This window comes from Cervus canadensis, chromosome 32, assembly GCF_019320065.1.
Source record: "Cervus canadensis isolate Bull #8, Minnesota chromosome 32, ASM1932006v1, whole genome shotgun sequence".
NCBI classification, from domain to species: domain Eukaryota; kingdom Metazoa; phylum Chordata; class Mammalia; order Artiodactyla; family Cervidae; genus Cervus; species Cervus canadensis.
In genome coordinates this window covers 29109444-29128276 of record NC_057417.1, presented here as the reverse complement: position 1 = coordinate 29128276, position 18833 = coordinate 29109444, and the positions used below count along the sequence as shown (strand labels likewise).

Sequence of the window (18833 nt, the reverse complement as noted above, 5' to 3'; positions counted from 1 at the left end):
TCTTGGCAGGCTACAGTCCACAGGTTTGTAAAAGAATCGGACACGACTAAGCATGCATGTATATGCTTAGAAAAGGTTTGATAAGCAGCTAAAACCAGAATGTTTCTCTAGCTGCCAACACCTCCCCATAGGAGGTGGTGGTCTTGTGAAGTACCTAGGACCAGGGAATTTAGGGAGCAGTTAAGGAAGGTGGGTGGGCAAGGTGGAGCAGGGGCGGTTGGGGAGCCACCCATACTGCCTGAGTGGCCCTGAGATGCTTCAAAGATCTTACTAGGTGGCCCAGAGCTGCAGTTCCTTATTTACTCTACATCTCTCTGCCCAGGTCGTGGGGTCTTGTGACTAACGGTCAAGCTGGTAGTGGAATTTAGGGCTTTCTAAAGGATGCGAACCTATTCTAACCCCGCCCCTCAAATATGGCTGAAAGAGATTCTATCACTCAACCCTCGCTTTTGAGCAGGAGGTGGCTGGCGCTGCCCTCACCGCCCCTTGGGAAGGACCACACAGGCCCAAGGGGTCGGGTGAATAACCGAGAACAAAGTCCTAATAAAATAGTCACTTTTATTTCTTAGCAAAACTATTTCCTCCGTGAGGGGTATTTACAACCGAGTAGGGAAAGAAGGGGTAAATTCACAGCGATCCAGAGAGGGCAGAGTGGCTCTTGGGAGGCCCAAGGGGCGGGAGACGAGACACTTCACACAGTTAACTGGAAATGCTTTTTCCGGTTTCAGGTCGGGACATCCCGAGAGAGGGACTAGGTGGGGACAGGGTCCCGCATGGGGAGTCGGGGAGGTGGGGGGCAGGGAACCCGCACAAACTACCCGCCCGCCTGTGCTGGCCCCGGGACCCCCGCGAGTGAGTTCGAGGATTTTGGGCTTCCCACCGGCGAAGAAGTCTTGACCGGTCTGGGCGCAGCGCGGGGGCGGGGCGGCCCGCGGGCGGGGGCGGGGCTGAGTGGCGGCCGAGGGCGGGGCCGGGCGCATGCAAACACCGAGGGGGAAAGAGGGCGACACGGAGGGGGGCGCGCGGGGGCGGGGCCGGGGCCGGGGCGCGTCACGGGCGCCGGAGCAGCACGTGCTCGATGTAATTCTCCAGCTCCTCCTGCTCCTGCAGCCGGCGCTCCTCGGCCTCCGCCTCCTCCTGCGCGCGCCGCGCCTGGGCCTCCCGGTCGGGATAGTGGCGCGAAGGCGGCAGGGCGTGGTGGTAGTGGCGACGGCGCGAGGCGGCCGGCGGCTGCAGCGTCCGCGGCCGGATGTAGTTGGGGAAAGGGTGGTAGGGCCCCGGGGAAAACACCTCGTCCTCCTCCCGATCCCACGGCGGGAGCACCTCGTTCCAGTCGGGCAGCTCTTCCCGGGCGGGGGCGGGGGCGGGGGGCGGGGGCTGCGGGGAGCGGGCGTGAGTGGGGGCCGGAGCGGCCCTGGGGGGCGGCACAGGCTCGGGAGGGGCGTTCTTCTTCCGCTTCCGCTTCTCTTCCACCTCCTCGATGATGCTGACCACGTCGTCCGCGGGCAGGTGGAGTTTGGTGGACAGCTCAATGAGGCTATCGATCGTCTGCGGGTCCATCTCTTCGTCGTCGTCCTCGTCCTCCGCCCCGCCCTCCTCTGCCCCCTCGGCCTCCTTTCGTCGGTGGCCGGGCGTCTCCTCCTGGGAGCGCTTGTCTTCGGCTCCGGCTTCGCCGTCCTCCTCCTCGGCGAACAGGAGCGCGTTCTGTCTCGCCCTCTCCGCCTCCTCCGCCTCCGCCTCCGCCTCCGCCGCCTCCTCATCCTCCTCCCCCACCCTCTCCTCCCCGCCGCGTCTCTCCTGCTCCGCCTCCTCCTGCTGCCTCGCAGTCTCTTGCCCGCCCCCCTCCTCCTCTTGCAGCCCCCGACCCCCCAGGCCGCGCTGCCGAGCCCCGCCCTGCAGCAAATACTGGAGCAGCAGGTCGGAGGCGAGGTCGGCCAGCCGCTCTTCCTGCGCCGCCGCCTGCCGGGTGGCCTCCGCCTGCCGCCGCCCGGCTTCTACCTGCGCCAGCCCTTGCTGTAGAAGGCGCTCCCCCGCCTCAGTGCCGCCCAGGAGGGAGGTCTCCGGCCGGCGCGCCTTGGGAAAGGGAGCGGCCAGGCCTTGGTACGCCTTGGACAAGGGTGCCAATGCCTCACCTAGGTGTGTTTTGGGGGAGGACCCTCCTTCCCCTAACTGGTGGACATCGGGAAGGGGTCCGCTCTCTGGCACACGCGCCTGGAATTGCGGGGGAGCAGGGGGCGGCAGGGGCGCGCGCTCTGGGACGCGCGCCTGGAACTCTCCCCAGGAAGCGCGCCACACGCGCTCTGGCCCGGGGCTCTCCAGGTTGACTCGGGTCAGCGTGTGCGTGCGGGTTTCCGTCTCTGCTGCTGCCGTCTCTCGCTGACGTTTGGCGCTGCTCGGACTGAAATCTCTCAGTTCCTGAAGCAGGGAAGCTAGCGCTTCGAGCTCCTCCGAGGGGTCGGCAGCCTCGGCACCATTCTCCTGAGTCTGAGGGCGAGGAGGGGCCGCGGGCGCCTGGGTCTCTGGCGCTGGGAGACTGTGGGTCTGGCTGCGCACGGTCTCGGTCAGCAGAGATTCTGCTGTTTCTTCCTCTGGCCGCTGCTGGGAGCCGCCGGGCGCCGGGGGCGAGGCCGGGCGGTCGAGTGCCTGCAGCAGCACCGCGGCCAGCGCCCGGGGATCCACGCCCTGGAAAAGCTCTCCCTCGTCCTGCGGCTCTGAATTTCGAGCGGCTCGGACCTCTAGGGCGCTAACATCCTTCGGCCCGAGCACTGCGTCCCCAGCTACCGGCTCTTTATGCTCAGAGCTGGGAGGAGGTGGCTGAGCCTCAGGGTGCCCGGGGGGCGCTGCTCCCAACCCCTTGATCAGTAGGAGCAGGCAGAAGAGGATAGTAGCCGGCAACCTGAGCGATTTCATGACCGAAGGACTGCCGGAGACTGAAAAAAAATTAAAAAAAAAAAAAATAGAAGGGACCAAAGAAAGCGTTTCTGTAAGAATTTTTCCGCTCCCTGATTTTATATCCCCTTCCCCCATATTTAATCAGGAAATCCGGGGCTTCCCTTGTCCCCCTAACCTTACCCAGAAAAGGGACGTTTAGGAGCAAAGGAGGACGACGTTGTGCCGATCTCTGGAGTCGTGTAAATGGGGAAACGCCTGCAACCCTTGCTCCCCCAGTGCCTCCTCGCCCCCTTCCCTGAGCCATCTCACTGCCAGCGCCCACATACTAAGCAGCAAGGATGCAGGGGGAAAAAAAAAAATCTGCTCCCTCCCCGCAGGACTCCCCGGATGGTGCGTGGGCGACTTCAGCAGCAAGAGAAAAGCGGCGACTCCCCCACTTACAAGGACCCTTCCCGGGGGCTCCCCTCTGTGTTTTCAACACTCCCATCTGTGGGGAGAGAGAACCCTCCCTTCACGCCCACGACTGTCGAGGGTTTGAGGGACGGACAGCAGAGTATTTACCAGCTGGTGCCACGACGCGGGACGTGGAGAGGAGGGTCGGGGCGGGGTGGGGACAGGGGAAGATCGGGACGCGTCCGCCTCGGCTCCGAGCGGTGGCTAGGATACGAGCGATGGTCGAGGTCTGGCGTCCAGTGCGCTTGGCTCAGCTGGGTCCGCGCGGCTCCGGGAGACTCGCTCGCTCAGGCTTCAGCACGCTGGACAGCGCCCGCGCCGCCACCGCCTTATAAAGAGGAGCGCGCAAGGTCACGTGGGAGTCGCCCCGCCCCATTGACGTCAATGTTCATTCATGGGGAAGCGGGCGGGCGCCTAGAGGCGGGAGGACGCCCAACGATTGGAGGATGCGTGCATCTCCCGGCCCGCGCCTGCGCACTGCAAGCCTCGGTTGGAGGGGCGTGCGCTAGCCTAGCACCGGGGAAATGAATGAATGAAGGAATGAATGAATGAAATGCTGAAGCGGGCGGGGCAGGGGGCTATGAATGAATGAAGGAGGGACGAGGAGAAAAGGATGAATGAATGAATGGAAGAATGAATGGAAGGGTGAATGCAGAGCCGCTTCAAGGCGGGAGGGTGGGTTACAGAGCAACCTGCAGCGGTGGGAACCCGGCGAGTGGAATAGGGTGGGGGCACTCCCAGCGTCTGACTGGGCCCCAGTAGGAGATCCATACTGGGAAGGGGGAAGATAAGACTCCAAAACTGAGGAGGGAGCCAGACTCTCCGTCTCCTGACTGCAGGGTCCATGGGAAACACGCCCAAGGACGGCGTGAACCTGAGAGAGGAGGGATGGTTCTGCGCGCCTGCGGGCGCTGTCCGCGGATCTGCGGTGCGGGGTGCGTGCCCTGGGCTGGGGCACATGGGTGGATCTTGCGGTTTGAGTGTTCTGGGCGGAAAGGATTCGAGTTGGAAGAGACAGGGGAAAGACTGAGGATGTGTGTGCCTCTGTGTCGTGTCTGTCCATGGTCGGTGCGTGTCTGGAGAAAAAGGTGTGTCTGTCCTTCTGTCCAGTTGAGTCTGTAGCGTATGTTGGCGCCCCCGCTGTGCCCTTTTTCAGGCCACCTCTCCCCACCACCTTCCTGCTTCTTTCCCACCCGCTGCTACCCCCCAAAGGACGTTTGGAGGACGAGAGCAGACCTGGTGGGCAGGGGGTTGTGCAGGTGGTGGGGGTGGGGTGACTCAGTTCAATCTCTCTTCGTTGCTTAAAGGGAAGATTTGAACGCGATGCGGGTGGGGGGTGGAGGGTGGGAGTGCAACGTCAGAAATCACCCCTCTCTGCTACCAGACCCCTCGTCCGAATCTCCTGTCAGAGGGCTTGGGGTTGGGGGCTTGGATAGTTAGAGGTTCGGGGTGGGGGGGGACGGTGGGGGGCGATGACGCACAGATTGCGCAAAGAGAATCCATCAGCCAGCCGGGTCCAGTGAAGGGAGACCAGCCGTAGGCGGGGGTGCGGGGAGGACGGAAATGAGGAGGGGGCAGGGAGAGGGGAGGGAGGCAAAGGGAGCAGCCACTGCAGGAATGAGGGGGTGGGAGGGAAGCTCGAGGGGGGCTGCGGTGCAGGCAGAGAGCTGTGCGGGGGTGTGGGCAGGGAGAGGGGGAGTGGATGACACATGCCAGACACACCAGAACTGCGGACACACGGCTGCCCGTGGGCACATACAGGGCACCCTCGCCCTAAGACTCTGGAAACCAGGATTGGGGCTGCCTGCCAGGAGCTCAGAGACTCTTTCAGAGCCAGTTCTCAACCCCTTCCTCATCTTCCTAGTATTGACCCTCATCCTCTCCTCTCTCTCTCTCTCTCTCTCACACACACACACACACACACACACACACACACACACTCACGTGCTTTCCCTCTATAGCCAGCAGTGGCTTCTCGGGTCCATCAGTGGCTCCACTTTCCCAGAAGAAAGCCCATCAGCTCTGCGGGGAAAAAGGTGGGGAGGAGTAGAGAGAGAGGAAAGAGAGAAGAGATGGGGGCAGGAGAGGGAGGCAGGCAGGCAGGCATCTGGAACAGGTAGAAGGATCAGGCTAAAGAGAAAAAAAAAAGAAAGGAGAACCAAGGTGACTGTGAAGATGCCGAAGAAAGGAGGGAGAGGAGGGGGCAGCAGACCTGAGACTGGGTTTCATCCCCCTCCCCCCAAACTATCCAGGGCCTCCCCCTACCCCCATGGGTTCCCCTCATTCCTCTTCCTCTTCGTCCCACCTCCCCTTTATCCTCCCTGCCTGGTTACTGAGAGCAGTGGAATGGGGAGGGGGGGTCACGTTACCTTCCTGAGGAGGATGAATCAGAGAGAGATGGCTCAGACATCTGGTGGGGGGAGGGGAGGCCATCCAAGAGAGAAGGAAAGAGGGAGGGAGGCAAGGGGGACAGACTGAGAGGCTGACAGGGCTAAGAGACCAAGTGTGAGAGGAAGGAGACAGGCATCTAGAGAAACTGTGTTCCCGTGGGCTTGTGTATGTGCATGTACATATGTATGCATTGTGTTTGTGTGTATAGAGATTAACGAAACAGGGGTGGAAAGAAAGGGAATGGGGAGGCCAATTATGTGTCTAATCAGATAGAGAATGGATAGGCATGGGAGCGTTCCAATTCAAATACGTGAATTTTCTCTTTCAATCTGTGGGGCTGTGTTTTTGCCTGTTTCCAGGTGTCTGTGTGTAACTAAGAGTGTTTGTGGGTCCTGATTCCTCTGAGTGCCTGTATGCCTGTGTGGTTGGGAGTCTGAGTGCATCCACTCTGGGCATCTGCTAGTGTCTGAAAAGCGTCAACTGGCTTGGTGTGTCAACAACGTGTGTGTACCCCTGTGTCTTTGTGCATTTCTTTGGATCCTTCTGTGCTTGTTGATATATGTTGTTATGTGACTTCTACATGCCTTTGATCTTTCCTACCCCTCCCCCACATTTACCTTCATCTCTAAATTTCTGTGCAGGAAAGTCTCAGTATCTTAGCCACTCTTCTGCAGCCCCCAAGTTCAAGCTTTTCCCCTTGGTTTTTTTTTTTTTTTTTAGCGTACTCCCTCTTTCCTTCATTCTTCTCCAACCCTTTCTTCCTCCACCCAGCCCAGAAGTCCAGGGGAGCTTCTCAGAAATTGACATCCCAAGAGTCTCAGTCATTATGGCATGGGGGAGGGGACAGTGAGGTAGAAGCCAAGGGCAACAGTGTTGGTAATTCCACCATCTAGATGATGTCTGCATGGGCTCTGAGTCTCTGGGTCTGACTGTGCCTCTCTCCACCCCAGTTCCCTGCCCGGGGTCAGTTCATTCACACACACCCCACCTCTCAAAGATGTGCGGTGCCTTTCACATCCTACTGCCTCTAGGGGCTTCTGGAAAAGAGCTGGGCTGGGGACAGGTTCCTGGGATTGGAGAGAGGAGGGAGATGGCAGGAAAGAAGGAGCAAAGAGAGACAGAGCTGGAAAAGCAAAGCTGAGATGGGGAGTAGGAGGAGATGCCTGTTTGCTCTGAGATACTTGTACAAATCCATCCCTGTGTCTTTGTTTCTGAACGTCTCATACTCTCCAGGAGGGTGCTAAGAAAAGATGGGGTCCAACCAAGTAGAGATCCAAGCTGAAGGTTTGGAAAACCAAGGAAGAGGGACAGAGCCCTGGGTCTTTTCCCTGAGAAGGTTTGGGAAAGAAGAGGGTAGGGGGTTGGGTCCCCCTCCCCACCGTGCAGTTCACTCCCCTGTCTTCTTCCCTTCCCCCCAACCGGTGACTCACCTCTGCAGCCTTTAATGCGTCACTGGTGGGGGGGGGGGGGCCGGCAGGGAGGGGCACTTTATGAGGGAGGCTGGGGTCTTCACTTTGAATTGAAAGAAGGTGCTTAAGAACCCCCTGGAAATGACCCCATTAGAATGCATCATTGTTTATCCCCTGCCCACCCCAGTTCAGGAGGGTTTGGAGTCCTGGGAAGGGGACTGAAAGAGGGCTAGGGGCTACTGGTGGGTCTGGGAAGGATGAATAATAGGAAGGGGGTCCTCACTCTGATTTTTAATCCCAGGGTCCTATTACTTCATACCCCCACCCACTCCTGGATGGGGGAGGGGAGACCCAGCAAGACGGGGGAGGGCAAAGCCGCAGAGATGAGTCACCAGGACAGGAAAAGAGAGAGAGGAAAAGAGACAGAGATGAGGAGAGACACAAAGAGAGACAGCTACTGGAAAGACCAAGAAAGGAAGACACACATACACACACCTGGACACCATCACACCATGAAGATGGTGGCCACAAACTAACAAGAGAAAGGAGACTGTGTATTTCCATAGTCCTGAGCCAGACTTCTTCAACATCCACTTGCCACACACACCACTGTCATTCACAGTTACACTGATATTCTGAGGCACACCCTCTTACACAAACACAATGTCACACCTAGTCTAGCAGAGTCAACCAGACACATGTTGAAGATGTAACCAAGACAGTGGAATGGAGGTTCAGATTGAGAGCCCTCGATTTCTTTTACACGGGATGATGGGAGGGGGTAAAAGCCCTAAAGGGATATAACTTCAAAAATCCAAGACTCACAGGCTATGCCTTGCGCACGCAACAATACAGAGTCCCCCACCTCCCCATGCACACATACATGGTAACCTATCAAGAATCCTCCTTATCAAGAAGCCACTTGAAGTGCCTGGTTCTGGGGTACGCCAGGCGCGTAGCCCCGAATACATCCCACCCAGACACCCCCTGATAAGTACACACATGTACAGAAACACAGACACACAAAGACGCCCATGGACACACTCACATGGACGGAAACCACCTTGCGCTGCCTCGCCCGCGTCCGCGCAGGTCTTGGCGCCCCCGCGTGGTACTTTTCGGGATCGCAGTCCCCGCCGCTCCGGAGCTCGGCTCCCGCGGGGCGGCGCCCAGGCTCCCTCCACCTCTTGCCCCTCCGGTGCGGTGCCCACCCAGGAACGGGGAGAAGGGGAGCGCGCTGGCCACGAGAGCGCCGACAGCTGGGAGTTAGACCCCTGAGTCGTGGGGATGAGGCAGGCTGGTTCCGGATGCCTCGGGGAACTTGCTTAGAAGAGCAAGAATTTGAAACTGCAGTGGACCACCCCTCCACCGCCCCCTACCCCAACACACACACACCCGTCCCCGGTCCCGGGGAAAGCGAGGCCCGGGGCCGGTTCAGGCGCCGCGCCGCTGCCCGCCTCGGTTCTGAGCAATCACTTCTTTCTGCCGCTTGGCTGGGGTGGGGGTGGGGGCGCGCCACGGCCAGCAGCCCTCCAGGAAGTCATTAGCCCCGTTGCCACAGGGCTTAGAGATCCTCTCTAATACAGGCTGCTGGGGAAGTGGGGGAGGACTATGCATCTCAGCCCTCCTCACTGAGAAGTGAAACAGACACTGAAGGTGGGCTAAGGGGCCCGTTTTATTGCAACACAGCCACGGTTGAAGTGGCAGGGAGGCTCGGCAGCTCGGCCAGGCGCAGGAAGCAGCCAAGCAACGCAGGGCAGCACAGCCCAAACTGGGGAAAGTGGGGAACAGAGGCTGTCCCCTTGGTCCACCCCCGCGCACCCCCCTGTCGCCCTCCTCTGTCCACGTCTTTGATTCCATCCCACCCACCCTCCCCGCCCCCCACCTCGCCGTGCCCGCTCTCAATGACTCCCTTTGGACAAGACTGTCCATTGTCCATGGACAGTGAGGTTCTGACGTGTGCTCTGGCCTGGGGACACCTGGTTTCTGGTCCCTGCCAGGCTCCCAGCTATTGTGAGGCACTTGGAAGTCACTCCGGTCTTTCGGAGCCTCCGTGTCCTCCCTCTGCGGGAGACGTGAGGATCCCGTGTTGGAGTCGGCGCTATGCAAATGCAGCTGTTACTACTTGCATTTAAATAGAAGACTGTCAAAGTCCACAGAAAGCGTACAGAGGATGGGAGGGGTGTCCAGAAATATCTGGAGGTGGGGGTTCCAGTTGTGTTAGAAGGCAGCCCCGTTAGAAGGACGAGATAGCCTCGCACCAGGCTCTGGGACCTGCCCTCCGCCATACCAGACTCCCCACCCAGAACTCTGATTCACAGACCTGGTTCAGGCTCCCGGTTGGTGGCATAGGGAAGGGAGCCAGCAAAATCCTGCAAAGCTGGAGGAAACCCCAGTCAGGAGAGGCAGCCTCAAAAAGGTGCATCACCGGAGCATAAGCAGGGGCCAGATGGAGATGGAGCATTACAAATTTATTTCCTTTTACAGAGTCTTTCTCCATATTACACACACAGGGTGAGAAAGGATTCATGGGGAAGGGGAATCGGGGCGGGGGTGGCGGGCAGGCAAATGAGAAATGGAGAACCAAGAGAGGTCCAGGCACAGGAGGCCGAGACGGGGCGAGGGAGGAGCGCGAGGCAAGCTCTGAGGTCCTGAGGAAGATGGGGAGGAAGAAAAGTACTATGAATTGGGCCGCAGAGCTGTCGGCTGGGCGCTGGGCGTTGCGCGTACTTCTGCCAGCTTCCCTCCAAGAGGGGGCAGGAGGGAGAAGCCGGAAAGGGCAAAGTACCTTCCCAGGCCGGGGCGGAAGGCTCTGAAGCTGTGAAGGAACTCAATCTTTGGCCGGGAAACGGGATGGGTGGACAAGAGCAGTAAGTGGCTCCCCCAAACTCCGCGGTTCAGATCAGGGTGTGGTCAACTGCGTTTGTGGGAGCTAGAATCCAGATGGCAGAGGTAAGGGGAAAAGGGAAGGGAGGAACAGACAGCGGGTAAGTGTAGGCATCAGAGCCGAGGAAAAATTGATGCTTTTGAACTGTGGTGTCGGAGAAGACTCTTGAGAGTCCCTCGGATTGCAAGGAGATCCAACCAGTCAATCCTAAAGGAAATTAATCCTGAATGTTCATTGGAAGGACTGATGCTGAAGCTGAAGCTCCAATACTTTGGCCACCTGATGCAAAGGGACAACTCGTTGGAAAAGACCCTGATTCTGGGAAGATTGAAGGTAGGAGGAAAAGGGGACGACAGAGGACGTGATGGTTGGATGGCAAAACAGACTCAGTGGACATGAATATGAGCAAGCTTGGGGAGATGGTGATGGACAGGGAAGCCTAGCTAGCTGCAGTCCATGGGGTCGAAAAGAATCGGACACCACTGAGCGACGGAACAACAGACTGAGGACCTAGAGCAGGGGGAAGGGGCGGAACTTGAAAACAGTAGGGGCAGGGCTGGGGGAGGGGGCGGGGATCCGAGGAAGGAGGTGGGTCTAAAGTGCATTTTCTCTCCTCTCCGACTGTACTGGAGAAAGCCTTAGTTGTCGGCCTCCAGCAACTACTGTTCAGTATAACCCTTGACCAGCGCGAGCCCCCAGCCAGCCTGGTGGAAGTCAGCCACCTGAGACCACAACTGGGGCGCCGGGAAGAGTTGGCACACGACGTTGAGGCTGAAATGGGCTCTGGCGCTGCAGATGCTACAGAAGCTGGCTCTGCCTCTGCGCACCGTCGCTGCTGAAGGCGTCGACGCGGAGGTAGCGCCACATGCTGTCGCCACGGTGAGGGATGCGGGAGGGAGCGTGCACAGCGTGAGCACCGCGCGGGCGCGCGCGGCTGTCCACGCGCCACTCCAGGCCCTTGGCCACCAGGAGGCGCAGGTTACTCTCACTCGGCCAGTAGGGCGGCCACTCCTGGGATGGTTCCTCCCGTCGCGCTGCAAGGAGGGCGACAGCAGGAGGCGTGCCAGGTCACCACCAGCCTCCCATACGGCCTCCCGGGGCAGCTGCGAGAAGACGCCGGAGGCCTAGCAGCGCCGACGAGTTGAATTGGACCAAAAGGATGCCCTGCGTAGGGCACAAGCGAGCACGGCTCTGAGCGGCGGGAGGGCTGAGAGCCTGGCGCCTCTTGGCTTCTTCACTTCCACAGTCACACCATGGGCTCCCATCTGGGTCCCTGGGGAGGGCCGACGGTGCAAGGCCGGGTGGGGTAAGGTATGTGAGAGCAAGGAGGAACCAGGGGCAAGGCCTCCGAATACCTGGATCCCCGAGGACAGCAGGGATTGACGTGGAGTAGTCGGGGAACTGGGGATGTGGGCCTCAACAGCGGAAGCAAGGGAAGCTGATCTTGAAAGGCCCCTGATCACGGTAGGATGGGGGAGGCGGAGATTAAGGACAAAGGCTCAGATTAGAATGCTTCAGTCCCTGGACCGAGGCGGGATCCACGTAGGGGAGGCAGGGTCACGAAGCCTGGACTCCTGGGCTCCAGCCTCCCAGAGTAAGGATCGAGGGTTTAAAGATTGGAAGTGGAAGCTGTTTGATTTTCCCTGGGCAAAAGGGCCTGGGTAAGGACTGGGATTCCCAGGGCAGGGGTCATGGGCGCCTCCACTGGGCAGAGCGGGCAGCGAAAGAAAGGCGGTGACTGACTGCAGGAGAGGGGACGAAGCCCGGAGGCCCCTTGAGAAGAGGCCTGGCCCTCCGAGCTCCTTTGTTCTACTTGGTGATTAGGCGGAATTTCTTCAGCTTCCGGGGCCCAGCTGATCGTCCCTGCTGAGTCTTGCCACTCTGATGCCCCGAGTGCTGTCTCTTACCAGCTGCGAACAGAAGTGCTCTAGCAGCCGGGCCACCCTCTCGCCGCGCTCCTGGGGCGCCGTCTCCCCGGCGTCGATCCCGTGTACCGACTCCTTCGCGATCTGCAACCGAGGCCATTGTTGGCGGTGGGGGTTGCTCTGCAACGGGGCTCTCGGTTCAAAGGACTCGCCTCTTCTCACACGCTGCGCACTCCGTCGCCATCCCCCCGGGGCGCCAGGCCAGACCCGTGACCTGCCCAAGGAGCTCTCCTCAGTGCCCGGGTCTCGGATTCGAGAGCCTGCAGAAAGATCATTGCCGGGCGTCTCTCCCACCGCTTGAGATGCTCCAGACCCCGGGAGCATCGGTCCCTGCCCGTTCGCCACGCCCCCTCGCATTGGCTCCACCCCCAGGCGCTTGCCACGCCCTGCTACCTCTTAGCCCAGCCCCCAGCCCATCTCTGAGCCAACGCTGCATACAGGCTCTCTTGCTGGGAGAGTTCAGTCTACTCAGGGGTCTGGACCCCATTCTAGCTGCTCCCATCCCCAGACTACTCCCTCTTGACTGCTCCCCTCTTTCTGTGCTCTTACCCCCCCCCCAGAAACTCCTCAAAAGAATCCTAAAATACTGAAGCTGTCATCTGTCTCTCGAGTTCCTCGGCCATTCCAAGCTCTCTACACATCCCCCACCCACCCCCACTGAGCAGGCCCCTGGATCCACACGCCCTGCTCTTTGGTTCCAAAAGCCGAGTCTATTTCCTCAGCAACCGGACCAGGGCCGAGGAGAGGCTCCATTTGTCCTCCCCCAAAGACCCAAGCACCCAAACCCCTTTTCACCTGCTTCCCGAACCCTCGGCTCTCACCTGTTCGTTGCACTTGGCCGGCACTGCTCTGTGGTCGGTTCCTGGAGCCAGCTGTGGCAGGGGCTGGGAAGGTAGTCAAGGTCACTAGATACCCCCCACACACACACCCAGGATGGCCAGCACCTCCTCAAATTCCTTCTGTGGCCACTATGAAGTCCAAAGGGCTGGCCTCAGCCTCAGGCCCTGATCCAGACCTGGGCTTGGACCCAGGGACTTGGCCTTGGCCTCAGGTCCTGACTCGGTCCCTAGCCCTGGGAGCTTGAACTCAGCCTCAAGCCCTGATCTGGAATTGGACTTGGCCCTGGCCTCTTGGGATCTCTGAGCATACCTCTGCATCTGGCTCGACATCTTTTTCAGGCTTAGAAACCTCTGAGGTGACTCCATCACAGCTGGCTCCCAGCATCATGATCCTGCAGAAAAGAGAGAACCCAGCGCAGGGTTCAGAGCCCCCTGTTTCCACAGCAGGCCCCCTCCACCCGATCCACACTTAAGCTCTTCCTACTTAAACACCCCTTCTCTTCTCACAGACCCTGGGAATAGAGGGCTGGCCATTCCCCTCCCACCACAAGCTCCCAGAGCTCCCAATCTTGCACTGTTCCACCCTCTGGGATGCTCTTCACACACTCAGGACCCCTTGAATTCCTTCATCCCTGATCACCCTGGTCACCCCCAGAACTGAGATGAAGAACAGAAGGCCCCTGTGGGGGGTAATAGAAGGACTCCACCCCCTTCAAGGGCTGCACCACCTCTCTGCAGAATGACAGGTGAAGAAATTCCCAGCACCTCCACTCTCCCCAGGAGGGTTCCCGGAGCTGTCTTTCCCAGCTGGCGGAAAGTGGGGAAGGAGAGGGTTCAACTGCCTCCGACTCCCAATACTGCTCATCTCAGAGCAAAGAGTGGGGGTGTAGACATCAGATCTCTCCATATTGCTGCCCCAGTGTCCTCCACCCCACGTATTCAAACATAAACCAAGGAGTGGACAGATGAACAGTTCTATTAGAAAATGTCAAGCTGTTCCTTTCAGGGTGATCAAAACCATCCTTTCCTTCCTCTTTGAGTCTGTTCCCTCCTTTTCCAGAGGGAGACTTGGCTAGGTGATTATTTTGAAAAAAGCTCTGTTGGAGCTTCAGCAAACAAATATCCACCAAGATTACCTATCCCCTCTCCCCACTGACTTCACCTCTAGAGATGGAGTCCCTTCCCTTCTCTCTCTCTTCTTCTTCTTTGGAAATTTCTTCCTATAATCCTTGTTTCATGTCCCACTCAGCCTGCCCCTGCTCTTCCCATTCCTCCAAGTCTCCTTTTTGGATCTCCAAGTCTCCCTGTGGATCTGCTAACCCTTTGGTATCCAGTTCGTCTTTCCCCCTGCTGCTCAGAGACAGGGCCAAAGAGAAAGCTCCCTGCCCAAGCCCAGATGACTCCTCATTTCTAGACCTCTCTTCTCCAGATCAACAAAATAAACCAATCAAATCCCTTCCTCTCTCTTCCAGCCAGGTAGAATTGTTCCCTCGTGTAACCTACATAAGCCTCAGTAACCAACATCCCAGGGGACACATGTGCCTGCTACTTTATGGGGGGCGATATTAATTTGATTGAGATTGAGAGAATGAATACAAGGATGATAAGGAAAATGCTGTCCCCTTTCCTGGAACCTGGCCCAGGGGGGTGCTTGGACTACATCTCCCAAAGTGCCCTGGGGCACAGGGCTGCCTCAGTCTTATAAAACATGACGGATTTGGGAGATGGGACCAGTAAGGGCAGCAAGGGGTGGCTTAGGGGTGATTTCCTGGTGGCTCAGCTGGTAGAGAATCTGCCTGCAATGCGGGAAACCTGGGTTCAATCTCTGGGTTGGGAAGATCCCCTGCAAAAGGGAACAGCTACCCACTCCAGGTATCCTGGCCTGGAGAATTCCCTGGACTGTATAGTCCATGGGGTCACAAAAAGACATGACTGAGCAACTTTCACTTTCAGTTTAGTTTCCATATCACAAACATGGCTTATGTAAACACAACATGCTTCCTATACCAGCAAGTTTCAAACAAGGGCTCCATCTCCTTTTTTTTCTTTTTTCAGTCTAATGATGCTCAAGGCTCTCCCACATAAGCTGGGGTGAGGTCAGATAGCTCAGGCCAGCACAGGCTCAGAAGATCTTAGAGCGGTCACTAGGGCCATCAGGACCATCTAGCTCCATCCTTTCATGGAGATGAAATTAATCGAGGCTCAAGATGGTTAAGATCTTGCCTAAGGTGACTCAGCTAGGCAAAGCCAGGCAAAAAGTTCCATTTTCCTGGCTCCGAGGCCAGTGGGGAGATCTCTGACCCCAGCCTGAAGAGCAAGGATAGGAATGACTGGGTCCTTGGCAGGAGTCAAAGGTTCCAAGTGCTAAGGGCTGAGCTGACTCAGAACCAGAGATGAGCTTGCGAGAGGAACCCCCACTGCCATCTCTCCACTGTCAGCAATTTCTATGCCAAAAATGAGCTCAATCAGACTCCTTGTGCCAGGCTCTAGGAATGACGGGTCCCAGAGATAAGTAGGTTAGCTTGAGGCTCCCATTTGGATTTCCAGACAACCTCACCAGCAGTTCCTGTATCCCTGGAAGATACAAGCTGGTAGTTCAGTGATAACTCCAACAGTTCTCCACTGTTGCTCAAAGGGGGCAGAATGTGAGCAACTTGAAGACTGCCACACATGTAGCTAGATGTTGCTTTCCCTCTCTCTTTCAAGATGGGGAGACTATTTCCAAAGAGTGTGTCTACATCTCAGATACGGATATGTTTAAGGGGAGGGGATTCCCAGGGCCACAGGAAAGAAGAGGGAGCTTACCAATTCACCCTTCGTCTTTTCTTCCCCAGCACTCTCTACTCCTATTCCCCCTGCAGGAGATGGAAAGGCTCCAAGGTCCTTAAGCCCTGGGGGAGGTGGGTGCTGGGAACAAAGTACGTTAGGGGTTCCAGGCCAAGCCAAAACAGCCAGCCGGCCCCCACAACCCTGTTACACACTCTGATCCATTCCCACCCTCCAACCTGGCTCCTTGAATTATAACTCCCATTAGGTGTCGAGGCAGAGGCTGAGGCAGCCCTATGCCCCAGGGTACTATGGGAGATGTAGTCCAAGCACCCCTCCCCGGGCCAGGTTCCAGGAAAGGGAGCAGCATTTTCTTTATCATCCTTGTATCCATTCTCTCAGTCTCATAAATATGAATGATCCACTCTGGTGAGAGGATAACTGTAGTCATCCCTGGGCATGCCGGGAGCCCACCCCCCTCTCCCCTCCTCCCTCACCCCACACACCTGAAATATTAATGCCCCCGAGGTCGCTGCTTCTCTGAGCTGGAAGACGAAACGGAGAGAGGAAAGGCAGGGACAAAGAGACCGCGGCTACACGAAGCGCCCAAAGAAGAGAGAGACAAGGATCAGAACTGAGGCAGAAAGGAGACAAAGGCCATCAAGAGAGGATCTGGGGGGGCACAGATAATGAGTCACAGACATGACACCTGGTGATTCAGAGCCCAGTAGACGCCAAAAAAAAAAAAAACAAACCAAAACAAACCTTCCTAACTTGCACCCCCTCCCCAAGGAGACCAGAAATAGAAAGCAGAGTGACACACCCCCTTCTCCCCGCAGGTGTGTGGTGGGGAAAGGGGTCCAGGAAGGGGAAGAGAAAACCAGAGGAGAGGCTGGAAGAGAACAGACTTGAGGGCAGAGGCAGGGAGACAAGGCGAAGTGGGGCAGAGGCAGGGGACGAGGAAGATCATGGAGCTGGGGAGAGGGGGTGCTCCAGAGGGCCGGAATCATGGAGAGGGGGTGTTATACTGGAGGGTCGTCCCGGTCTGTTGGGGAAGCAGGAGGCAGGGAGATCCCAAAGGAAGCTGTCTACTTGGCAAGGGTCCCCCCGGACACTGCCAGACTCTGGGGAACGGTGGGAGCCAAATGGTGACGGGGTGAAGAAGGAAAGGTGCCTCTGAGCACCCGAACCAAGTCGGGTCTCAAGTTACTGTCATCCCCGGGACTGGCAGGGGTTGGGCCGTAGGTGGCGCGGCTGCTTGCTTCTCCTGGGGGGGCGTGGCCTTCCGCTGTCCCCATCCCGCGGGGGAGGAGCACACCATCCTCCCGCCCCCAGACCCCGCTGCACCCCCCTACCTCTCCCGAGCCAGGGCCAGGGCCGGGATGCTGAGAAGCCGATCAAGGCCGGCCGCGCAGAGAGGGGTCACCTCGGAGCTCCGAGGGTCATATTCCGACGAGGCCCGGGGACCCGGCCGCGCCGTCCGGTCCCGACTCGGAGTTCTGATAGAAGGCGGGGTCAGCACCGCCGCTCTGAGCGGCTCGCGGGCTCGGGCTCCTAGCGCTTTGGGATTCCGGCGTTGCGAGTGGCTCCCGCCGGTACGCTCCGGCTCGGCCCTGGCGGCGGCGCTCGGAGGGGCGGAGACCCCAGCGATGCGGAGGAAACCCGGCGCGGATCTGGAGCGGACTTTGTTGCGGCCGGGGGCTGGCGGGGGCGCGGGGCAGATAGGGTGGCAGAGCGCGGGGGAAAGCGGAGCTTCCCTGGGCTGTGAGGTGGGCACAGCTGGGTGGCCTCTAGGGCTGCTGATGAGACCTCCCCGTTGTCCCTGGTGGGGAGCGGTACTGAGGGTGGGGAGGTGTCTTGAGTTTTGGTGGAGTGGAGTGACGGCTGGCAGAGTTATCGCATAGTGCCCGCAGCATCTTTAAGTTCGGTCCTGGGAGTTCCCCCGCCCCTCTGTTCCCCTTCTCCAGGGTCCCCAGCAAAGTCTGCCCGGCCCTCCGACCTCCGGCCGCCAGATTAGTAAGAGCAGCTGGAAAGGGGACACGGAGCCGAACACCCTGGGGACCCGATCGGAGAAACTGATAGAGGAAACGGGAAACCCAAGACGGTTGGGAAGGGAGGAGACCCCAAGAGGCAGAAGCCGGGACCCTGAAAGGAGCAGAGCGAGGCCTGCTCTGGGCCAAAGACCCCCGCGCCCCGGGGTCGCCGAGCAGCCTCGCGGGCTCCTGCCCCGCCCGTGGATCTCCGGCTCGGCTCCGCTCAGCCGCGGGCATCTCACCCGCGGTCAGGCCGCAAGGCCCCCGCGGGGCAGCAGGAGTGCACGGGGCCGTACACCTGTGGACTTCCAGGGACACCTGTGGGCATCCGAGTACACGAACACAGACCGGGCTCCTGCGCTGACCCCGGTGGGTGGAAGGAAGGGCCCAGCGCGCCGACCGGAACCTCAGGGACTGCAGGGTCGCCTCTGACTCTAATAAGCTAGTGGCTCAGACTCTTAACTCCTGGTGGGGGGCTCCTCACCCCCATGAAGTGAGGTAAAACACCTGCAGTTCTACCCACAAGGATCCAGGAAAGTGATGGATGTGAATGTCCTTTAAAAACTGCAAGGTGCTACTGAGGCTGGGCCACTGTCCCTTGTCCTCCCTCCCACCTCCTGCCCAGCTCCCATGCTTCCTCTTCCCACCAAAGCTGACCTCTCACCTACCTCTTTCTAGTTTTACACTTTCTAAGGTGTTTGCTCCACAACCGAGTAATCGGATCCTATTGGCTGAGCTTATGTGACAAGATGGAGGATTTGAAGGAGTTCCCGCACTCCCGCAAGCAAAGCCACCCCAAGAGTTAAATGGATCAGAGTCATCTCTTCAGTTCAAAGCCAAGCAGGCCAATAGGTAAGTCTCCCCCATTTCTGATTTTTGCAACTGCTAACACACTATGCATCTCATAAAGCTTCGGTTATGATGGAATATGTTCATTCTTGGGAAAGGACCTCAAAAAGCTAAAAGGTGGAGGAAAAAGTCACCAGTGGCCGAAAGGAGAGGCAATTGTACTCTCATTCCTCACTTTTCTCTGGAAGCCTCCCCTCTGTCATCAGAAATGCTTGGATTGGTCCAACGTTCACCCACCTCCAGTTCTCTCAACCAATCAGAATGGAAAGTTTCCCCAAATTCCAGTTCTCTCCTGTCCAATCTATAGGTGGTGCTGGATTCTTCTATAAAAGGCTCAAATATGGTTGCATTATTGGAATTTTCTCAGATATGAATGCTCAAGATTTAAA

The 18833-nt window shown here is 58.2% G+C and overlaps 2 protein-coding genes across 3 annotated transcripts; both read right to left on the bottom strand.

Moving 5' to 3' along the window:
* Positions 1-538: 538 nt before the first annotated feature.
* Positions 539-8495, bottom strand: VGF (VGF nerve growth factor inducible). Of its 2 annotated transcripts, XM_043456093.1 has the most exons (3): positions 8194-8495; positions 3454-3673; positions 539-2930 (listed from the first exon to the last, which is right to left on the bottom strand). In XM_043456093.1, exon 3 carries the CDS (start codon positions 2908-2910, stop codon positions 1051-1053), a length of 1860 nt encoding a protein of 619 aa, XP_043312028.1. In that variant the 5' UTR covers positions 2911-2930; positions 3454-3673; positions 8194-8495; the 3' UTR covers positions 539-1050. The 2 variants fall into 2 exon arrangements, with proteins under 2 accessions (XP_043312028.1, XP_043312027.1); XM_043456092.1 differs by lacking the exons at positions 3454-3673; positions 8194-8495 and adding an exon at positions 3073-3091.
* Positions 8496-10670: 2175 nt separating this feature from the next.
* NAT16 (N-acetyltransferase 16 (putative)) lies at positions 10671-17156 on the bottom strand. Its single transcript, XM_043456635.1, is given in 10 exon segments — positions 10671-10809; positions 10811-11060; positions 11063-11157; positions 11159-11200; positions 11846-11885; positions 11888-12217; positions 12779-12841; positions 12886-12925; positions 13107-13188; positions 16918-17156. Coding segments are annotated over 9 exon segments (1077 nt in total). The 5' UTR covers positions 13185-13188; positions 16918-17156.
* Between the last annotated feature and the right edge of the window lie 1677 nt (positions 17157-18833).

Excerpts from the sequence above, each read along its gene's own strand:
- VGF (XM_043456093.1), bottom strand. The coding sequence starts at position 2,910 with ATGAAATCGCTCAGGTTGCCGGCTACTATCCTCTTCTGCCTGCTCCTA.